At 46.0% G+C, this 18,420-nt stretch overlaps 1 protein-coding gene across 4 annotated transcripts in view; it reads left to right on the top strand.

Annotated features, from left to right (window-relative positions):
• Positions 1–10,222, top strand: part of Itk (IL2 inducible T cell kinase) — a 65,098-nt gene extending 54,876 nt beyond the window's left edge. For 2 of the 4 annotated variants that reach the window (XM_021212050.1, XM_021212048.1), the window contains exons 14-17: positions 734–798; positions 883–1,001; positions 3,076–3,233; positions 7,829–10,222. In XM_021212050.1, the coding sequence (XP_021067709.1) occupies positions 734–798; positions 883–1,001; positions 3,076–3,233; positions 7,829–7,900 (414 nt within the window). In that variant the 3' untranslated portion in view covers positions 7,901–10,222. The remainder of the gene's footprint in view (positions 1–733; positions 799–882; positions 1,002–3,075; positions 3,234–7,828) is intronic. The other 2 variants (XM_021212049.1, XM_021212047.1) reach the window with 2 other exon arrangements.
• The last annotated feature ends 8,198 nt before the right edge of the window (positions 10,223–18,420 follow it).

Here is an 18,420-nt window from a genome sequence, read left to right as displayed (position 1 = left end):
GCCCATGTCTATGTCTACACCCACCACTGGCTGAGTACCCCTGCCACCAACCATGTCTATGTCTACACCCACCACTGGCTGAGTACCCCTCCCCCCACCCATGTCTATGTCTACACCCACCACTTTCTCTTTCCCCTTCTCTCATTGATGGGCACTTGGGCTGAAGCACTGTTTTTCTAACAAAACTGCACCCCTGAGAGGCAGCCTGGGACCCTTTAAGGGTGGGGATCATGAATATTCAGCAGTCCCTAAGTGAACATGGAAGTAGTTCTCAGTGTGAGACCCACAGGTTCTCTTGTCTCCCAGGACTCTTCCAAGACTACCTAATGGGGTACTGAGAGGGGCCAGGCACTCTCCCCACTTAGGCGAACTTTAAGGGGATTGGCGGCCATGTTAATCACTTTCATATTAGTCTCTTGGGAAGCACTGCAGGCGGCTCCAATGTCATCATTGCTTATCATGTCAGTAATTCCAGTGATTTACTGTCTGGACAAGGCTGGATCTCTCTAATCATTAAAAAATAAACTCATTTGCACACTCAGCTCGCTCGCCGAATCTCCAGCTAGCTCAGCAGGCTGTTGGTGATGCTCAGCATCTGTAAGGCTCTGCAGTGACTGTACAGCAATGCAGAGAAACAAAGTCTAGTGACGGGGGATGGGAGGGAGGGTCCCTTCCTCTCCTGGCTCTCCACCCACACTTTTGTTTCTCATTTACCTACCTGTCTCTACTCTAGGCGGCCAGAAACTGTTTGGTGGGAGAAAACCAGGTCATCAAGGTGTCAGACTTCGGGATGACAAGGTAACATGGGGGTGTGGTGTCAGCCACTGTCAGGACGGAGACTCAGCCCTGCACGGTTCTAACCTCTTCCTTGCCTCTTCCCAGGTTTGTCCTTGATGATCAATACACCAGCTCCACGGGCACCAAATTCCCAGTGAAGTGGGCATCCCCAGAGGTGTTCTCCTTCAGTCGCTATAGCAGCAAGTCGGATGTGTGGTCGTTTGGTGAGTGCCACCCTGAGTCCGGCCCTGTGCGATCTGGAACTGTAGAGCAGCTATTTCTCTCTCAGACGCAAACAAGTCTACTTTGTTCTGACCCCTGTGTGGCGAGAGAGCCTACTGAGGGCCTGTGTGAGAACAGCCTGAAATGTTCATTCCATATGAAAGGTTCGCTAGGGCACAAACTTCAGTGGCACAAGCAAGGGAAATGGTGGTGAATCAAATCTCTCAGGATAAGAACCAGTGATAAGATCTTCACTTTAGAGTGCCCATTCCCACAAGCCCAAAGCTTGTTAATTATGAATCTTTCTGCTCTATTCCTTAGTTCAACATACACACACACAAACACACACACACACATACACACACACACATATCTCTGAGCTTGGCTGTTACAGAATGAACTTGGAGGAAATTGTCCTTGCACAACTGCCCACAAGTATAGAGGAAGGCTAGGTCCAGTGGGTGGCCATCTCTTTGTGGATGACACACTATAACCAAGGTGGGGCCCCACAAAGATGTTTAGAGTGTGAGCCATACCCACACCTTCACCTGCACATGCAGAACAGAGTTTGGGAAGCCCTAGCAAGTCAGCCCAAGGATACTCTACTGTGTTCTCCAAAAGATTAGTCTAAAATGCATCCCTTCTTGAGATGTGTGATTTGAAGAGAGTCCAGGAATGAGGTTGACAGACAGGTGAAGAACAGAAACAGGTAGGAACAGCTGGGCATGATGGCATATACCTTTAATCACAGCACACAGGAAGGAGGCACAGGCAGATCTCTGAGTTCCAGGCCAGCATGGTCTACAGAGAGAGTTCCAGGACAGCCAGAGCTACACAGAGAAATCCTGTCTCTGGGAAAGAAGACAGACAGACAGACAGACAGATAGAAATATGGATAGACAGACAGATGGACAGACAGACAGGCAGACAGAAAGTAAGAAGAAGGAAAGAGAGAGGCAGACAGTAGCATGTACAAACCATAGCAACCTGCAGGCTAAGAGCCTCCGGCCTGCCTCAGCCCTCAGCCCTGTGGGTTTTGTCATAAACACAGTCTGTGTGGTTTACCCCATTGCTTTCTTGAACAAGTCAGTAGCCTCTATGGACTCCGCCTTGTCCATGCCTCAGAAGGTTCACATTACATCCGTCACTACCCAACAGCAGCAACAACACTTTCAAAAGACACCTCACTAGAAATCCTGGGACCTTGGGATACTGAACAGTCTTCGTCATAGTCAGGTTCTGAATTTCCAGGTCCTGCGGGCACCTCAGAGGAGCCTGCAGGTTAGTGACCCCAGGAGGAGCGTATTAGGATGAGGTCCAGAAGTCTCCCACGCCAAGTGTAGGAGCTGACTCTTATGGGGTATTTGAGGATTAGACTTTGGGGAGCTCCGTCCTCCAGCCCTCTAGTTTTACCCCTCGCAAAGCTCTGGTTAGGGCACCAGCAACCTCCTCTCCTTTCTAAGTCTGTGCTCTGTCAGTACATGACAAAGACAAAGCTGGGGCAGCCGCTCAGTGAATGGCAGAAGCGGAGAAACAAACTATGGGAAGATGCTTTCTCCTCAGGATCTACAAACAAGTTAAGATTCTGTATATGAAATGCCTGACACCAAAAATGGTTCAGACTTTAGATTTGGGATATTTGCATATATATATATATTTATAGCTGTGGAGGAGGGTAGGAGAGAGAGCAAGAGAGCTTGGAAATGAAATCCAAGTCTAGACATAAATTCATTTGTTTCATATACACCTCAGAACTGCTCCAGAAGATCTGGTGGTTACTCTAGGCACCCCAAGCACATGCGCACACATGGCATACATACATACATACATACATACATACATACACACACACACATACTAAGTAAATATTTTAAAATAGGACATCAATCAATCAATGAAAAAAATCAAGGGACGGCCTGGTAAGGTTTTCGTGGGCCTGTTAACTGCACTTCGAGAGGTCTAGAGGGGTGGACTTAGTACTCACTCCACGGCCCTGTTGTCTGTGGGCGGGCGTGAGGTGCTTTGGTCCTCACGCACTTTCCTCTTAGCTCTTGTTTTGCTCACTGTTGCTTCTAGGTGTACTGATGTGGGAAGTCTTCAGTGAAGGTAAAATCCCATATGAAAACCGAAGCAATTCCGAGGTCGTAGAAGACATCAGTACTGGCTTTCGGTTATACAAGCCTCGCCTGGCCTCCTGTCATGTCTACCAGATCATGAATCATTGCTGGAAAGAGGTCAGTACACAAGGAAGATCCCCTTGGATCATAACATACATTTTCAGGGCCTCCATCAGGAGAGAAAGGGCATGACCTATAAGGATGGGGATCAAGGATGACCGTAATAAACAGGCAGGACTTTGTCCGTGTTTATATGTATAATTAGGTTTTCATTATACGTACATGTGGAGTACAGTATAATATTTCAATATGTGGTTATCAATGTGTACTGCATGTGTGGGTTCTTGGGCTTTATTGTTTACTTCTTTTTTATTGTTGAGTAGTACTCCATTGTGTGGACATACCACAGTTTGTTTATTCATGTGCTTATTACTAAAGGAACTTTCTTGGTAGCTTTCAGTTTCCAGAAATTATAAGTAAACCTGCTATAAGCATTTACTGCAAATGAATCTATTAAGGTGAATCTATGTCTGGACATAAATTTTCAACTCAGTTGGGTAAATGCCTAGGAGTGGTTGCTGGACCATATGTTGGCATTATGTTTAGTTTATTTAAAAACTGAAACAGTCAGGTCAGATTGTTTTCCTAAGTCCTTTTTGCATTTTTAGCAGTGATGATGGCTTCTGGTGCTTTTGTTTCATTTTGGGTTTTGTTCTGTTTTGTTTTGTTTTGTTTCTTTCTTTCTTTCTTTAGTACTACATAGTCCTAGCTTTCCTGGAATTCACTATATGGACCAGGCCTTGAACCCACAGAGATACACCTGTCTCTGCTTCTGCCTCCTGATTGCAGGGATTAAAGGTGTGCGCCACCATGCCTGGTCCTGATGCTTCTTATACATAGCAATACTGGTTGTGTTGGACATCACTGTTCATACAGAGGACAGGGAGAATTATATTTTCTGTTGTCTCAATTGCCATTTCTTTAGTGGCTTGCTATGTCACATGCTTTTCTTTTTTTCTTTTGTTTTTTTTTTTAGATTTATTTATTTATTATATGTAAGTACACTGTAGCTGTCTTCAGACACTCCAGAAGAGGGAGTGTCTGAAGACAGACATACACAGACTTACATGTATTGCATGTCATTTTAGGTAAATAAGTAATATGATTCCTGATGGCTTTTTCCAGACATCCTTAATGTTGTTTACTGTCACTCTCCCTATTACTGACCTCCATCTCCCACCCCCAGTCAAGGCCGCCTCCCCCATTTCACCCTTGAAACCACTTGTCCTGTGGTCTCGCCTTTGACCTTTAGGTTCATGGTAGGCTAGGGTCTGCCTTTTGTGAGCTCTCCAGGTTTGTTACTTGAACTGCTGGTTCCTATGTGGGTGAGTGGTTACAGCGCTGTTGGTTTTCTCTAACTCATCCCAGTGTCTGCTTGCCAGAAGAGGGCGTCAGATCTTGTTACAGATGGTTATGATCCACCATGTGGTTGCTGGGATTTGAACTCTGGACCTTCGGAAGAGCAGTCGGGTGCTCTTACCCACTGAGCCATCTCACCAGCCTGTCACATGCTTTTCTATGTTTGTTTGTCATCTGTAATCTTAGTGAAGTCCCTGCTCATCATTGCCCACTTTTCAGTGGTGTTGTTTATTTCCTATACTTGGCTTTAACAGGGTTCCTTATTATTATATGTTTTGCAAATGTTTTCTCCAAGTCTATTCATTCTCATAGTAATACCTTCAATTTTTTTAACTTAAAAATTATGTATATGGGTGTTTTGCCTGTAGATGTGGCTGCACACCACATGCGTGCAGTTCCACAGAGGACAGAAGGGGGCTTCAGAACCCCTGGGACTATAGTTTCAGATGGCTGTGAGCAGCTCTATGGGTGCTGGGGCTCAAACCCTGATCCCAGCAAGTGCTCTTAACCCCTGATCCACCTCTCCAGCCCTTATTGGTGTCAGTTGCATTATGTTATTTATTTATTTTGTGTATATATGTATTCAGCCACGAAGGCGGCATGCATTGTTAGTATGTGTCTGTGGAGGTTAGAGGACACTTCCAAGAGTCATTTCTCACCTTCTGCTTGTGGGTCGCAAGGATGGGGCTCAAGTTGTCCAGCTTGGTGGCAAGTGCTTTGGCCTTCTGGGCCATCTCACTGTCCCTCAGGACTGGGTCTCTCACTGAGCAGAAGCTTTTCAGTTTTAGCAAGCTCAGCATCATTTCCCTCCGTGAACTGCAGTTTTGAAGTTGCTGCTAACGACTGATCGCAAACCGAAGTCACCCAGATCTCTTCCAATATGATTTCATGGAAATTTAATTTTATTATTTTTGTTTTCTTTCAAATCTTTGCTGCTTCTCAAAATCATGGCCACTCTTTAAATGTGACTGCTACACACACACACACACACACACACACACACACACACACACAGGCTTAAATACACAAACAAAACCTACTCAATCCACTTAATGTGATTTATCTGTGTAAGATTTGAGGGATGACCCCTTGGTCTTGGATAACCGCTTAGGGGGCTCATCTCTGGGGGAGACTACTTCTCCCTCACCCAGCGTTCCTCATTTGCCTGTAGTTCCCAGTTCGGGGGTGAGGCATGGAGAGATTCTCCCCGTTCCATATTTGCATGTCTGTTGGTGTCATACTTCTTCAGATCTCGTTTAGGCAGCCATATTGTTGAGGTAGCATGGGCGGAGCTTCCCTGTTATTTCTAGGAGACACAGTCTCACAACAGATTTCCTGGTCCTCTGGCTCTTGCAATCATACTGATCCCCTTCTACGATGTTCCTGAGTCGTGGGTACAGAGGTCATGTTATAGATGTGTTCGTTGGGGCTATATACTTATTCCCTATACTTGACCACTTGTGGATTTTTTTTTTTGTATTTCTTTCTTTTTTTAATGAGGAGTGAAAGCTACACTTATCTGTTTAAGGATAGATACATAGAGTGCAGTTAGGAATTAAGCTGGTTTATAGAGTGCCATAGTTATTCTCAAAGGTCTATGGCATCACCAGCCCCAGGTAGTTGGGCACGTTTCCAGTACAGGGCATGATTTCCCTCCTTTTGAGTCATCTTTAAATCTAATAGGAGAGCTGTTGGCTCCCACCAGGATATGAGTGACTCTCCTGCATCCTTAGGTTTTTGTGCCACACTCGAAGCCATGTGGTCTATAGGCATCGTAGCTGGGCAGGATTGCCCGCTGCTTCCCTCTCTTGGAAGATCTCAAAGCATCGTTCAGTGCAGTGAAAGCTACCTAACGGAAGAGGCTTTCCAGCCACAGCCAGCTTGGCTCCTCCATGTCTTATGTCCAAAGTGCACAGTGTCTTCAGCAATGGGCAGTTGCCTTTCACCTCCGGGACACAGCCGAGGGCAACAGCAAGTCTACGTTGTTTGTGGAGTCTCATGAACTCCCATGACCAGCGACTCTAAACGGAGTTTCTCATGCCTAGTATTGAGATTTTTGTTAGTCTGTGGTTTTTGGTGTGGTGTATGGTCAGCCCAAGTGGTATAAACTTTATTTAAACTACATATGTATACACAGACTTACATGTATTGCATGTCATTTTAGGTAAATAAGTAATATGATTCCTGATGGCTTTTTCCAGACATCCTTAATGTTGTTTACTGTCACTCTCCCTATTACTGACCTCCATCTCCCACCCCCAGTCAAGGCCGCCTCCCCCATTTCACCCTTGAAACCACTTGTCCTGTGGTCTCGCCTTTGACCTTTAGGTTCATGGTAGGCTAGGGTCTGCCTTTTGTGAGCTCTCCAGGTTTGTTACTTGAACTGCTGGTTCCTATGTGGGGGAGTGGTTACAGCGCTGTTGGTTTTTCTCTAACTCATCCCAGTGTCTGCTTGCCATGCTCATCAGGGTCTCTCTGGGCCTGCTCTGTCCCTCTGATCCATTGTGTATCCGTCTACCAGTGTCACCAGATGGTGAATTTTACAGTAAACCCTGAGGTTGGGTGATATCAGTCCCTAACTCTCCTTTTTTTGTTTTGTTTTGTTTTGTTTTGTTTGTCTTCATTGTATTTGTTCTCTGAGAATTCTGTCTCTTCATGTACATTTCAGAGTCAACTGGTCAATACCATGCAGTCACGTGCCAGGAGGTTCGGTTGGCCTTTACATTGAATCTCTAGATCACATTGTGAAGCTGTGAAGACTTAGCACTGGTGTTGACTTCAAGCATCTCGGATTTAACATAATTTTATATTTTCCTTATATACATCCTAGATATACAGTGTGAGCCTTAAACATAAATGTTTTCCTTTTTTGTTATTTAGTGCTATTGGGATACATTTTATGCATGGTTTACTTAATTCTCAAAACCATCTTATGAGCTAGATTTCATCTCCTTGTTACTGATGGGACGACTGATGTTCAGAGAGGTTTTGGCCATCTGTCTGTCCAGTTTCACACAACGGATGAGTGATGGAGCTGAGATTTAAGCTCAGTGTCACATGTGTGAGGTTCTGGGTTTGATCCCCCTTTTAAAAAGGAGGCTGCGAATTTAAAAGTAGGCCATCTGATCTCAGACTCTGTTATGGAGAGGAAGGGCATCTTGCCTCCAATACAGCCTATGTGGAATCATATTTTGAATTTAGAGGGGATGCTGCTATTAATTCAGGTCTGCTTTGAGCTTAGTTTGAATGCACAGGGATGAGGAACTTACAAACATCTCTCTGTTCCTCTCCAGAAACCAGAAGACCGGCCACCCTTCTCCCAGCTGTTAAGCCAGCTGGCTGAAATCGCAGAATCTGGACTTTAGCAGGGACTCATTGACCAGACACAGCCATGAATCCTGAGTGAAGGAACAATGTCCTTTTCCCAGAGCATTAAAAGCTGCCGCCATCCCAGGAACCCTCACAGGTGCCTGGACCATGGTGCCAGCATCTGTGCAGCATCATAGAAGAGGGTGGTGGGCCCTCAACCACAACTGGAGAAGTGCCTCCGTGTCCACCTCATCCCAGCCTCTTGTCGTATGCTGTACTCAAAGCTCCATCGCCTGCTCTCGGGAGCATCCCCTCCTCCTCTTAGCAATCAGGAGAGGCAGATGTAGGCCACACTCTTCTTTATTATTACTTTTAAGAATAGTTCAAGTAACCTTTAACTTGGCCCAATGAGACAATGTGCCCATTTTATGGATGGAAGAGTGGGAAAGCATCATTCTTTTTCTAAGAAATGCAAGAGATGGTTAAACCAGGATGTTCTACTACTTCGAGGCTGTCAGCCACAGCTTCCTGCCTCACATGAGGCAGAGCAGATGCTTGTGCAAGAGGCCGGATGCCATAAGGTTTCAGAGCACACTGCCACCTCTCTTTGATGGGGCACAGCAAGCTCCATCGGGTGGATAGGGCAGGGTGACACATTCAGACCCCACAGCGGGACCACGGGATGTTTGAGGTCGGTCAGGAATGAGAGGGCCTCTGATGGTAAAGAGCTGCAAAAGAAGTCTTTGGGTTGTTCCTGATCCCGCGGCCCTGTGTCATAGCGAGCCACATGTGTGACTGGATCCCCTGTTCTACAGAGGATGCTGAGGCAGCGACTACAGAATGGTCATCATTGCAGCCTCTCAGGAGCGGCATCCACTCGGGCAGCGCTGTGATGATCTGTGTGACTTTAAGACTTTGGGCTCTCTCAGGCCTTAGGGGTTCAGCAGTCTTAAGGTTGCCATGTCAAGGCTCTCAAGAGCCCAGCAAAGGAAGAAGGAGTTTGCTCTTTCGCAAACAATCGGGAAGGGAAGAGTCAAGCACTGTGTGGTGCTTCCAAAAATGCACAAGATGTCCACTGCTGATTGGAACTCGCACAGGTGACATGCGTATATCCTGCATACAGGTTATCCCTGGCGAATCACAGTTCATACCTACCCAGCCACGAGGTATTATTCATGTTTTACAGAAAGTGGACTCGATCTTTTAAAAGCTGGATAGCTGCCCCGGTGACAAAACTGGGAAGGACAGGGATTGAGATGACACCCAAACGTAACTCCAGTGTCGCCTCTTAGCTCTTCTCAACACTGCCTCCTACTGAAGCCAGGCCCCTGAGCGCATTAACACAGGAAAGTCTGGCTTACAGAGCACACCACCACCCCCCAGCCAAGTTGCTCCCACACAGAGCACTGGGGGGCCCAGTGGGACCCTCCAAATTGAAATAGGCTGTTCTCTTTCTTCCCCTTCACCCTCACCTGGATCTGAGTTCACAGCCCTGGAGCCACTCAAAATTAACCCTTTCCTTCTCCCAACCTACCAGAGTCACATTGCCTGAGGCCTTTTATACAAGAGCTTCAAAGGTGCTTTCAACTAGTCTCCTGCAGACTGTTTCCTGTAATTATCCCTTCAACCTAGAGCTGGCTTTCCTGTGAGAAGGAGGATTCCCTGGTGCCAGGCACGCTGGATTTTCCTGTGGTGTTCAGACAAAGCCCCTAGAAAAATGATCAGAGTCACAGACCCCCTCTTCCTAAGTCACGTGGCATTTAGGTTGGCTTGAGGCTCAAATGCATCACGTCCAACTGTAATCACCATGTCCAGATAAAACTCTGTCATTCAGAAAAGCGATCCTCCTCAACTGGCCCACAATCATCTGTTTATTTCTCAGCCTACTATGCATTCTCTTTTGGGAACCCTTAATTAAGATACGATTTCTGGGACATCCAATCTAGACGATAAACACTGGAACTGAGAGAAGTCTGTGGTGTGGTTTAGGAGTCTGGCCCCCACACGGTGGCATTGGCTCTCTTAAGCTCAGATGCATGGAGGCTTTGATGGACGCGTGTGCACCGCTTACTCCAATGTCCTGCTTGGGAAGATGGGATTCTCTTCTGCTGGTTTCTGTCTTACTTTTTTTTTTGTAAATGGTGCCTTGTGTGTTCACAGAAAGGTTTTGGTTTGAAATGTATTTTGTAGGCCTTGCAATTTGTAATGTTTGGGACTATGTATTTATGCCTGGATCAGGAGAGTATTTATTGCTTGTGTTCAAGATAAAAAATACTGCAGGTATGTCTTACCCTCTATAGGGGGCCACAAGTCAATCATTGCTTATGGATATATATATATATATATATATATATATATATACATGTTTTACAAGTATAGGCCCTGTGACTTGAGTTCCAGGTTCCTGACACCTCACTTTGCTTAAATAAAAATGGTTTCCTGTGGCTCATGTGGAAGGCACAGGGTGGGCAAGGGTTGGAGCGGCACATCGACCAGTCCTTTGCCCTTACCCAGTACTTGGTGAGGGGATTAAAAAGCGGGAAGGATTTGAGTTGGTCATGGAGCCCGAGTTTGTCAACGTGTGCGTCGGGTTTGTGCCTCCCAGCCTTCGGGGAAGAAGCAGAGTCCAGATTACAGCCAAAGGCTGTCCCAGGTGGCCGCTGTGTTCAAGGAGCTCATCGTGAAGAAGGGAACCATGATGATCGGCTAGCAGCCCCATGGAACCCGGGCCAACTTCTTCCGAATGATGGTGGCCAACACCATACTGGCCCCGGCCATTATAGATTTCCTTCTGGGCAAGCTAGAGCGCCTGGGCCAAGACCTGTGAGCTGCTTCCTCTCTCGGCCCCACTCAAGCTCTGCACAATCTCCTGGGTTCTCAAAATCAACCTTTCTAGGAAACAGTGGCCTTGACTGTGTGTGCTCCCGCATGCTCACTCTCCTAGCTGAGTACTGGCTGTCAGGAAGGTGTCTAAACACACTACAGTATGCTCTTATGAATTATGCTTTTACTAAGTTGGGCATGGGGCGCACACCTTTAAACCAGCACTGGGGAGGCAGAGACAGGCAGATCTCTGAGTTTGAGGCCAGCCTGGACTACAGAGCTGGGCTACACAGAGAAACTCTGTCTCAAAAAGGAAAAAAGGAAAAAGAAAAAAGAAAAGAAAGAAAAGAAAAAAGAAAAGAATGAAAAATTAAGATTATAATGAATTTTTATTAATATGAGAGAAATGGTATAATGTATTGAGAAAGCTGGATATGAGTTTATATATCACAGTATCTGAGTTAGGCTAAAAATTCTTTAGGAAAAGGCTATGGATGGAACTGTGCCAAAGGTCAGTAGTTTACCCTGGAATGGGATAATAGTCTGTTCCCAAATCAACCTCTCAGACCTTTAGTGCTTCCCCATTTTATTATGTAACAACATTACATACTTCTGAAATAGGACAATAAAGCTGCGGTTTCCATTTAAAAAAGAAAAAGAAAGAGAAAAAGAAAAGAAGAAAAGAAATAAAGAGGAAAGACATGACTGCTCCTAAGTATGGTGGAGAAGGTTTATTGTAGATATGAGGGAGAGCCAGAGGCAGAGACATCTGGGAGAGTCCAGAGTAAACGTGATCCTGAGCTGGAACACGTGACGAGAGGTGGGAGGAGAGAGGGAAGGGTAGAAGAAAAAAGCTGGGTGACCAACATGGCTGGTAGGTTGGAGAAGTTTAGGGTAGGGGGCAGGGTATGCCGGGCATGCGCTGTAGGGACTGAGGGATGCTGGGTGAACCTGGGGGCCAGGTCTGCTTTGGGAGGTTAGATAGGTCTTGAGTTCGATACCTAATAGTCTCATAGTCTACAAGTAAAACTACGTCGCCCTCAGTGGCTTGTCACATGCACCCAGCACATTATCAGGTGTATTCTGAATGTCACGTACTCTGCACAGGGTACAGAGGCTCACAGACGCTAAGACAGAAGACTAGAAGTTCCTGGCGGAGACGACAGGCTGGGACATCTAGTAAGATTAGAACATAGCAAATGAAATAACAATGGAAGTGTTGTCTGTAAAGAAGACTCTAGGAAAAAAAGTGATAAAATTGGTCTGGGCAAAGCTGACATGGGGAAACTTTCCTAACACTTCATTCCTCAAACTGTCATCGGAGGGCCAGCAGCCAGGCTACGAGCGAACAGTGTAAGCCTAAGGCTTCATCTTCACCGGTTGAAAACTCTTCATTTTAACAAGAGCCAGGCAGGAGCCATGCACACTAAATTTGAGAAGCACTCTCATAGAGAATATAACATCTAATTCCGTTTTGGAGATAAATTATGGATTTTTTTTCTAGAATTTAATACAAAATGTGGAAAAACATTTCTTTGTGATTAGACATAAAAGTCATGTAATTTAGTTTAGTCATCAACATTATAAACATCAAACAAAATGAAAGGTACAATTGTAGTAAAATATAGTATCAGGTATTAAATTATGGATATTTTTAGGAAAGCAAGTGAGTAGAAATAATAAAAAGTATTTTGCAAGTTGAGGGAATAGACTATTAAGGGAAGTTATTAGTTGTTTCTGGGGCATCAGTGTGTGTGTGTGTGTGTGTGTGTGTGGTGTATAAAAATACACACTCACTGTTGCTGTTGGATGGCAAGAATGACCAGCAGTGGATAAACTAAAACAAACTATAAATCTAGGTATATTTTAAAAAATCGGGGAAGGTGAACTTTTACTCTCTAGGTAAAAATGTGATTGATCGAAATTTTACCCTCTAAGTAAAAAATCTCATTGATCAGGAAGAGAGAATCAAATTTGCATTTAAAATACTTCCTGATAGAAGCAGTAGAATAAGTTGAATCGAGAAAGGCAACGATGGAAGAGAAGCGAACTCTTCGAGTTTGTTCCTGGTACTCGCTCACAGCGCTGAGCCGCTGACCACCATCCTTACACTCTGTCTGCTGCGTGGGTGACGCGCGGCTGGTGTGAGTCAGGTCCTCGGTCACTGCTGACAGTAATCAGTAGCTACTCCTCTTCACATTCCCACGGATCACAAGCCTGGCTATCAGGGAGGGGTTGGGTGTGTTGGGCTCCCGATGCGTCTCGGCTCACAGATGTCCAAGCCCACTGCAAGCATCAGTTCCTTCTCTATGGGCCGTTAGGGATGGGGAGGAAGGCATGCGCCGTTCACTGAGCTGTGTGGAGGACCCAGTTCTGGGCACGGTCCCTGACTCAGAGCTAGTCACATGGGAACGTTCTAAGGGAGGCTGAACAGATTTTCTCCCTGAGTCTCCCAAGCACACTCCCTTCTCAGGAAGAGACAGGATATCCCAGGAACTAAGATGGGAAGTGAGTTTAGAAGAAGAAGACATATCTGCACGGTAAACATGTGTTTTGAGGTTAGAATTCCTATTGATTTGTAATGGCCTTAAGGGAAGTACTGGAAGTTTAATGCAGCAAAGCCTACTCTCTAGAACCATCGTCTGAGGGTGATGGAAGCACTATGGGGATGTGAGTGGCTGTCTTAAGTATTTAAACGATGACATTAAGGTCCAACCCCAGCCCTCCATCCAACTCACCCTGCAGCAACTGGACAAGGCCCCAGAGCCATTTGAATTTGCTAGATCCCAGACCAGTCGACACCGGGAACCCTTTACCCTCTCCACTCGGGGCAGAAACATATTACTGCATCTCTCAGCTCCCTTCAGAAAGGCAGTTGTCTGCAGCCGATGATGATTAACACGGAGACTCACAACTGGCCGAGGTACAAAGAGTAAGAGACTGCGGGTGCTCAGCCCCAAATGGGATATCTGTATCACATTACCTCCTCCAGAGACGCGGGGATCGTTGTGGAAGAGGTGGTGGGAGGACTTTAAGAGCCAGGGGCGGCATGTGACTAAAACACAACAGTGCCCTCTGGACACGCATGAACTCACAGCACTTATGACAGCGTGCACAAGCCCCATGCAAGCCCGGTCCAGACCAAAGCCTGACATGTTGCAGGGAGGCAGACATAAAGTCTCACCCCAAGCAGAGGAGCTGTGGGCAGTTAATAGCTGCCAGTCGAGGGAGAGTTTTAAACACTTTGAAAGTCTTGTCCCATGCTCTAGGGAAAGTCACATGCATCCAAGATTGTATGGGTATCACAAATTGGTTTTGATCAGTGAAAACCAAAAAGGGCAGGAGGGGAAGGGGTGGATCTGGGAGGAGTGGGGGAGAGGTAGATGTGATTAAAACACATTGCATGAACTCCTCAAAGAACTGATGGAAGAAATCAGAAGACTCTTCCTGAGGGAGGGGCCTGCTTGGGACTCCCTGTTGAACTATGGACACTGATATATGTTGTCTTTAATTATATGCCCATTAGGAAGTGCATGAGGTCTCAATGGACAGTTCCAAACCTGTGGTCACCAGGATGGCCCTGTCAGTGGGTCACAGAACAAAACAAAAAGCCATGACTGTGGGAAAGAGACATGTAAGGAAGGGGAGGGGTGATGGACAGGAAGGAGATAAAAAGAGAGTGGGATGACCATAAGTAGAATGCACTATATATATATATATATATATATATATATATATATATATATATATATGAAGTTGTCCCAAACATTAATAAAAGCATTATTATTATAGGGGTGACATTAGCTGTGACTCACTACATTGGGGATCTGGAACCTGAAGAGGCCACCACCTGTAGCCAGTCAGGAACCCCAGTGGAGCAATAGGGACACCAACACACTCACAAAACTTTCAACCCACAATTTATCCTGTCTACAAGAAATGCAGGCACGGGGATGGAGAAGAGACTGAAGGAATGGCCAACCAAAACCAGCCCAACTTGAGATCCATTCCCTGGGCAAGCACCATTCTCTAATACTATTAATGATACTCTGTTATGCTTGCAGGCATAACATGCTTGCATGGCTGTCCTCTGAGAGGCTCCACCCAGCAGCTGACTCACACATGCAGATACCCACACACAAACAGTGGATAGAGCTTGGGGACTCTTATGGAAGAATAGAAGGAAGGATTGCAGGCCCCTAAGGGGATGGGAACTCCACAGGAAGACCAACAGAGTCAACTAACCTGGACCCTTGGGGCTCTCAGAATCTGAAGAACCAACCAAATAACATACACAGACTGGACCTAGGCCTCCACACACACATATACAACAGATGTTCAACTTGGTCTTCATGTGGGTCTCCAACAACTAGAATAGAGGCCATCCCAAAAGCTGTTGCCCGTACACGAGCTATGTTCTTCTAGCTGGGCTGCCTCGTCTGGTCTCAGTGGGAGAGGATGTGCCTAGCCTCACAGAGACTTGAAGTGCCAGGGGGGGGGGGGGGAGGATGGGGAAGGATTATGGGAGGGGGTACTGGGAAGAGGGGCAGTGAGTGAGCAGGGTGTAAAGTAAATAAGTAAAAAATAATTTTTTAAAGCATTTTAGAAAAGCTTCTCCCCAAGACATAATGCAGTTTAGGGCTTATAGAGCAATGGAATTATGAAGATATTATTAGCAGAAATGTAGAGATAAATTTATTTAACGCATGAGTAGTCACCTACCGTGGTGATTTAAGACAGTGGAAGGTGAGCTTATCCACAAAGTGACTTTGAAATGTGGCTGGATTTAGGAATACCTTAGGAGTGACACAGAGGAAAGTAACAACCAAGGAGTACGGCCACTTCCTAAAATTGTTTGTACCTCCAAAATTCCTATTGAGACTTAACTCCCAAAGTGATACAGTTCAGAGATGGGACCTTTCGGAGTTAGAGATAAGCCAGGTCATGAGGCCTTCTACTCTTGCACATAGGGTTGGTGCCTTATATGAGGGTAGGGAGAGTCTGTCAGTTTCCTCACGGTTTTTGAGTTTCTACTCCTGTATAAAGCACCATGACCTACAGCAACTTGGGGAGGAGGTGGGTAATTTCAGTTTACAGTCCTTGGGTCACACTCTATCAATTCCTGCCTCCAGGTTCCACCCTGACTTCCTTCACTGATAGAGTTTCATATAGCACCCAGGGATGCTAGCCCAGAACTGGCAACAGTCACAGTGAGCACACCTAGGCACATCAATCATCAATCAAGAAAATGGCCCACAGGCTTGCTCACAGGCCAGTCTGATTGGGAGCATCTTCTCGGTTGAGATTAGCTGGCACGTTTCTGTTCCCTCACTCTTCCACAGTGTGAAGACGCAGCAAAAAGAACCTTGCTGTCCTCCTCAGAGAATGGAGAATGAGCTCTCAAGACACACAATATTCTGGAGCCTTGATCCTGGACTTCCCAGCCTCTACCACTGTGAAAAATAAACTGATGTTGCTTACAATTACCCAGTCCAAGGGACTTTGTTATAAGAGTCCAAATGGACTGACAGAGTTGTCACACCGGGTCCAAAAGTCCTTAAAATGGAAAGAGTCACCAAAGCATGCCATCTTGAGAGGCAGAATCTTGAGTGAGGAACAGAGGATGTCTTCCCTGCTGTTCTCCCTTCCCCCCATCTATGGCTGGGACTTCACATTTGTCCAGCCTAACTGGAGGCTAAGTGATAAGAAAACCCTCCCGGAACAGTCCAGAGGTGAGTCTCAGGGGCAGCCAGCAAAGCAAGAATTCAGGAGTGGGCATGGGGGAGCCAGACACAGGTACAGACAGCAGGCTTCCCTGCAAGGAGTTCACAAGCCGGTATCATATCCAAGACACACACACACACACACTCACACGTACTCACACACACACTCACACACTCACACACACTCACACACATACACACTCACACACACACTCACACACACACACACACACACAGAGACAGAGACAGAGACAGACAGAAACAGTGACAGAGAGACAGAGAGAGACACAGAGAGAGACAGAGAGAGAAGGAGGGGGGAGAGGGAGAGAGAGAGAGCTGGGTCTTATTGCTTGTGGATTCTATATTTGACTATTAGCTGAAGCTTATTCATAGCTATGAGAATTCTGTGATGTTCTTCATGCAGTTCCCAGCTGATGAAAACAAAACATTCTGCATCTTTGTCTCTCTCAGCTCTCTTGCTGTGGTCTTTTTGTGATCTACTTAACGCCACATTATTGTGCTTTATGTTGGTGGATTTCGTGCTTGATATGACCACATGCTGGAATAATAAGGGATCGGGGATTTTTTTCCCCCAGAAAAATGCAGGAAAAAAATCAGGAAAATGTATCTGATAAGCTTTGTTTAAGCAATAGTTATAGGCTGTTCACCACAAGATAATGTAATGAATAAAAAGTGAATACTAGGAGCTGGACAGAATTGTCTATAATTAGAAAGGGCGTTTTAGGTTATCAGATGGAGCTATGGCCACAAAAACAGCAAACACACGAAGAGTCTGAGGAAGCAGGGAAGGCATCAGAGAGGGTCTTAGGCACAGTGTGACGGGTGCAGGGGAGTTCCCTGGGAGAAGACGTCTGAACCGTCACTTCCAGCGCAGTCGGCATGCCAGAGGGTAGCCGCGTTCTTTCCCTCCTTTAGTCTACCTTAGAACCAGTCAGCAGACATGAGGTCTGAGCCAGCACACCACGGGTGCACTAACAGGAGCGTTTGCTGAAGGACCCTGGCAGATTCTGCCTCCTCGTCCTCTGGGTTGATGACCCACTCCCAACCCCTCTACACCCTCAGAGCTGTTACAGAAATTGCTCGAAGACTGATTTGAAGGTAGATGTGCCCACAAATTTAGACAAACAACTCAGACGTTTGCTTGCTTTGCCATACTGGCCTTCTAGAAGCACGTTGTTGCCTAGGGCTGTTTGATCTCTCTGGCCTTTGTGGGATAACATCAGGAGGGGTACCCCAGAGGAGGAATCAGTATCACAGAAGATGCTGACATACTTTGGGATGTGGTGTTTGGACTGTGAAGCTTAATCAAAGTCCCGAGTCCTCCTTAGGGATCATTTGAAATGCAGTCCACGTTTAATAATAGCAACGGTAGCTCCAATTCTTGAGCATTTGCCATGTACCAGACTCTGCTTAGTCTGGTGTATTTATCTTGCACAAGCGCCTAAGGGGAGGGTACAGTAAAACCTTCCCAATTCTACAAATAAAGAGAACAGGGTTCAATGAGTTGTGGAAATCACTTATGGTCCTACAGTTAATAAGCAGAAGAATGGGAGCCTCCAGTCAGCCCTGGCTATCTCCATGTCCCAGTGCTCACAACCGTTCTGTGACAGCATTATAGAGCCACTGGCGCCTGAGCATGCACTGTCACAGTTTTGTTCCAGTGTCACAGTCCGAGTTTTCTAAGATCCTCCTTTTCAGCTGTTATCTGAAATGATCGTAGTGGGGTTTGTTTAAATACAAATTTACCATCAAGGTCAGAGCCTCAAGGGAGGTTAGGTCCCTTGATGTGTCAGAAACAATGCAGTGACAAGAATACAGCGTGGAGGGAGAGTGTGCCTTTCAGATGGATGGAGTAGCAATGTCTTGACTGTAAAATAAGTCACTGACACTGCAACTGGCTCCCAATAAGTAGTCAGTGAATATCAGGTAAAATGTGAAAACTAACTAACTCTCTCTCTCTCTCTCTCTCTCTCTCTCTCTCTCTCTCTCTCTCTCTCTCTCTCTCTCTC

The sequence above is a fragment of the Mus pahari genome, chromosome 14 (assembly GCF_900095145.1).
Source record: "Mus pahari chromosome 14, PAHARI_EIJ_v1.1, whole genome shotgun sequence".
NCBI lineage: Eukaryota > Metazoa > Chordata > Mammalia > Rodentia > Muridae > Mus > Mus pahari.
This window is presented reverse-complemented; position numbering and strand designations above follow the sequence as displayed.